We start from the raw sequence: 5,258 nt of genomic DNA on the forward strand, positions 1-5,258 counted from the left end.
ATATTAGTATTGGCAAGACTATCGTCTAGTTTAACCTTACAGTCTATTTATTAACAATGAGGACATATGTTACTCGGAAAATATATTTTATGGTTAAGGGTACTGGTTTACGTTGAAAATGTGGAGTTTATGGAAATAGTTGGGCAATATATGTATTGGTACAGCTACCATTATCATTATCCGTACAATATATTTATTACATATAAGGGCGTCCTTGTTATCCACATAATGTGCGAGGGTATATGTTTAAGGGTTTACGGTTTACGGTTTAAGGTTCCCGGTTTAGTGTTTAGGGTATACGGTTTACTGTTTACGGTTTACGGTTTAGGGTTTTAGTGTTTAGGGTTTAGGGTTTAGGTATATAATTTTCAGCATAAGGTTGTAAAATGAAGGGTATAGGGTTGTATGTTGAGGGTTTACGGTTCAGGGTTTAGGGTTTAGGGTTTATGGTTTAGAGTTTAGGGCTTACTTTTACGTGTCGAATTTGTGGAACTAGCTGGCCAATATAAATATCGGTCGAGTTACGATAAACATTATTCGTACAATATATTTATTAGATTCGAGGGCGTCCATGTTAGTAACATAAGCGGCAAGGGTATATGATTTATGGTTTAGGATTTAGAGATTAGGGTTTAGGGTTTAGGGTTTAGGGTTTCGGGTATATAAATTTCAGCATAAGGTTGTAAAATGAAGGGTATAGGGTTGTACGTTGAAGGTTTACGGTTCAGGGTTTAGGGTTTATGGTTAAAGGTATTGAGTTTACTTTTACATGTTGAGCTTATGGAACTAACTGGCCAATATAAGTATTGGTCGAGCTACAATAAACATTATCCGTAAAATATATTTATTATATATGAGGGCGTCCATGTTAGCAACATAAGGGGCGAGGGTATATGATTTATGCTTTATGATTTATGATTTAGGGTTTAGGGATTAGCTGTAGGGTTGAAGGTTTAGGGTTTAAGGTTTAGGGTTTAGGGTTTAGGTATATAATTTTAAGCATAAGGTGGTAAAATGAAGAGTATAGGGTTGTATGTTCAGGGTTTACGGTTCATGGTTTAGGGTTTATGGTTAACGGTATTGGGTTTACTTTTACATGTCGAGTTTATGGAACTACCTGGCCAATATAAGTATTGGTCGAGCTACCATAAACATTATCCGTAAAATATTACATATGACGGCGTTCATGTTAGCAACATAAGGGGCGATGGTATATGATTTATGCTTTATGATTTAGGGTTTAGGGATTACTTGTAGGGTTTAGGGTTTATGGTTAAGGGTTTAGGGTTTAGTGTTTAGGGTTTATGGTTTGGGTTTGGGTTTAGGGTTTAGGTATATAATTTGGAACATAAGGTTGTAAAATGAAGGGTATAGGGTTGTATGTTGAGGGTTTACAGTTCAGGGGTTATGGTTAACGGTATTGGGTTTACTTTTTTACATGTCGAGTTTATGGAACTAGATGGTCAATATAAGTATTGGTCGAGCTACCATAAACATTATCCGTAAACTATATTTATTAGATATGAGGGCGTCCATGTTAGCAACACAAGGGGCAAGGGTATATGATTTAGGGTTTAGAGATTAGTTGTAGGGTTCAGGGTTTAGGGTTTAGAATTTAGGGTTTAGGTCTTATGTGACATGAAAGGATTCGTGTTAGCACTACAGTTAGTCATGCTGAGGTGGTTCAAGATGGGAGCCCGTCTGAGGATGACAATTTGGATGAGGATAACGCCGTGAAGAAATCTATCAGCCCTGGACATGCCCCCGACACCGATGCTGCAGGAACGTGCGGTGGTGGACAAGGTCGTTTGTGCATGTATTAGTGGGGGAGACGAGGGAGGTGGTGTTGCTGTAAGTGACGACATTCAACCTGAGACCGAGGAGTTTGGTTAGGAAGAGTAAACGGCAGAAAAAACCCCCCAAGTCTCTACTAGGAAATTATGAATGTGACAAACAGTTTCTCAACCTTGCAAGATAGACGGTTTGCAGAGTCAAACAACCCAAGAAGTAGCATTGACTACTCTCCATTCTCCTTGACAAAATGAAAACACCATTGTAAGTTTCAAAAATAGCTAAATATCTTTCTCTAAATGTTATTACTTGTGTCACTTTGGTAGTAGCCGGCTAAGTTGTATATGTTAATTATCTTTATCTAAATGATATTACTTGTGTAACTTTGGTAGTAGCCGGCTAAGTTGTATATGTTAATTATCTGGAACAGCTCCATTGTTACGGGGTGAGGCAAATTTTTTGGGGTTGATTCGTTTTTGGCTTGCGCTGTTTTTGTCAGAAATTATGTGGACGAGAAGTTATCACTACTCACCACTGTTTAAGTTTGTTTACCGATGAAATCTAATAATATCTTTTGATATCTAAATAATATCTACACATAATCTATGGAAAATCTTAATAATTCTGATACACCTATAAACCCTACTTCCCTATGCTCGTGGAAGTCGAAATCGCAAGTGGTAAGGGAATTTTCGTCAACAACCATATTCCATTTTCCACAACTTTTCGGTTCCCGTACTATTCTTGGTACTTACCTAATTTGGACTTCTTCTATGGGTTTTGACCCAATTTGCTCACAAAAAAATCTAATATTAGCTGCTCTCCTTTGATACTCATCAACTCATGCAGCCGATATGAACGGCTCGTAATTGATTTGTCCGAAAGTTTATGTTCCATTAGTAAACGTATATAAGGAAAATTTGTCTTTAAAACACAATAAACTTTTTGAGAAGCCTTGTAACGGCGTCTTTGTTCTAAAAACCTTGTGAGGCCGCCACATGTGAATACTTTTAAGACAAATGCTTCTCCTTTAATATAAAAGGGACGATGATGATCCTTGTAGTTATGACTTTGCATATATACAATATGAAATAACATCTTATTCGTTGCAGAATGACAAAAATATGTAAGAAAATAAAGACGATAGATATATAGAAAATGAAATTTACAAATTATCATGCTCAATTACCATTGCTCCTCTCCAGGTTTCACCGGCACCAACATCAATGGGAACGAGCATGGATGCAGGACCGGTGCACACAAAATAATGTTGCTTCCCAAACTTGTCCCACATTGATCCTGGGGATCCCACGTACATGTCTTCGAACCCCATCCTTATCATCCTGAAGAACAATCCTCGTCCCTACAGAGTTTAAACTTCAGACATCAGATTCTAATAAATTCGTAGTTATGTTATAAACACACACTTAGACGATAAACAAAGATCCACGATCATATATAAGAGACGAGTCAACCTGTTCAATGTAAATTAGTGTTTAGTTGAAAGTCTGATACAACATCAGAAATAAAATTGAACCTAAGGTGACATAAAATTAATATATTCATTATTCAAATCAATTATGTTCTCGTTGTCAATTGCTATTTTATTAAGTTTTAATGCATATTTTCACCACAACTACATACATTTTGCATCCAACATATATCTGATTTTCTTGGATGATTGGTTCTGAATCCAAATGCAGTATTAAACGTGAGGCCAAATTGACCATACTACATGCCATTTGCAACCATATGTTGCATCCAAATGCATAAACGAAAAATTACCATAATATCAGAACAGAGAGTAACCTGAAAAATATATTGAAGTTAAAATTACCTGATCAATGGTTTCAAATTTAGAAGGTGGAGTGTTATAGACGGCCTTTAGTCTCTCAGCCGGAGGGGCAGCATAGACTCTACTCATCTTCTTCTCAAGAAGTGTAATCATAGAGTCTTCAACTGCCCAAATCCCCGGTTTTTCCCCATCTTCTGACCCAAACCACCCGGAAGAGTCTGCCTTCATTGCATCAGAAGGAGACAATAGCTCGAAAGGCGAAGATAATGGAGGACTGGGGCAATAGGAGCAGCCCTTAAGCCCTTGAATTCCAGCACCATTCCGTTTCTTGAATATCAAGGAACTTATAATCCCCGGTTTAAGGGAAACCGGTTTGCGACCGTTGTTCTTCATCACCACAGCTGTAGCTATGCTTACTGGATAGAGAGAGACGATGTAGGTTATGTCAAGAAATCCGGCCGTACAGCTCAGTTCAATCTGAGAAACGTAAGCCACAAGATTTCATCATTTGTCTCAACAAAAAAAGATTTGATTGGGTGTATTTAGGTAGTACCAAATCTCACCTGAAGAGCATCAATGGCGTCTGAATCAGTGTCCTTAACAGTCCAATTACAACCTGATAGTACTGAAGAAGCTTCTTCTTCGTTTATGATGATAAGACCAACCCCGCCTCGGGTTATATTACTGTCCTCTACTGTGTAAAGGACTTCCTCGAATCCGTCGTCTTTCCAGTATACTTTTGGTTGATATGAAATAACATGAGCATCTGCTAGACTCAGCTTTAAAGAGCTTCCGTTTCTGACCTTCAGCTCGACCATGTTTGGTCCCGAGAACTTTATGCCCTTTCGTCCAAATTTTTCTTCAAGCCCTTCAGTTATTGTCTGGGTCTGAGGAGCTGAAGTCGAAGTCTTTACAGCTTTTGGTTTAAGGGTAGAAGAAAAAGAGACTTTTGGTTGAAGGAGAGAAGAAAAGGAGGTAAGAGAAGCCATTGATTGGGAGAGGAAGGAAGGAGAAGAAAAAAGATAAGACCAGTGAGGTTGTTGTAGTAACGCTAAAGCCTAATCCTTTTTTTTTTGTCATTTACTAGCATGTTTTTTTATCATGTGGTTGTCAATACGCTAAAGCATTTCTTCTTTTTCTCAACCGGACAAATCGAATCATCTTCCCTACTATCATCACCGTCTTCTGTAACCGTCATCTTCTATATCATCAGCTTCTTTTGTCTATTTCAAAGTGTAGTAAACAGGATTATTAATGGATAAACTCTCTGAAATTATTTGAGGTAATAGATTCATATATAAAATAGATATATGAAGAGATGTTCTACTAAATGCTGTCTTGTTTTGTTTTTAGTTGTGCTTTTGCTTGCTGCTCTATAACTTAAGTAGCAGTTAAGTATAATGTGGAGCTGAAAGAGTGTGCATGATTTGGTTCTGCTCACTGTAGGCTGAATAGAGTCTTGGCCATTTAGCATTGGTTTCAGAAAACAAGCTTCTGGCTTTCCTATTTTATCCCGTTGCTTGAAGAGAAGAAAGAACTAACAATTGTATAATGATTCTGAATACAGTTTATCCAGTTGCTTTCCTATCTCTGTGGAATTCCTGTTTTACCACAACTTTCATTAACTTTTCAAATTTATCTTTTAAAGGATAGCTATTTTTATTAATACATT

At 37.4% G+C, this 5,258-nt stretch overlaps 1 protein-coding gene across 1 annotated transcript; it reads right to left on the reverse strand.

Moving 5' to 3' along the window:
* Nucleotides 1–2,796: 2,796 nt before the first annotated feature.
* LOC106396454 (photosynthetic NDH subunit of subcomplex B 2, chloroplastic-like) lies at nt 2,797–4,590 on the reverse strand. Its single transcript, XM_013836847.3, has 3 exons — nt 4,150–4,590; nt 3,629–4,063; nt 2,797–3,154 (listed from the first exon to the last, which is right to left on the reverse strand). The coding sequence occupies exons 1-3, from the start codon at nt 4,573–4,575 to the stop codon at nt 2,957–2,959; spliced, it is 1,059 nt and encodes a 352-aa protein (XP_013692301.2). The 5' UTR covers nt 4,576–4,590; the 3' UTR covers nt 2,797–2,956.
* Nucleotides 4,591–5,258: the final 668 nt, after the last annotated feature.

This window comes from Brassica napus, chromosome C4, assembly GCF_020379485.1.
Source record: "Brassica napus cultivar Da-Ae chromosome C4, Da-Ae, whole genome shotgun sequence".
In the NCBI taxonomy this organism is placed as follows: Eukaryota; Viridiplantae; Streptophyta; class Magnoliopsida; order Brassicales; family Brassicaceae; genus Brassica; species Brassica napus.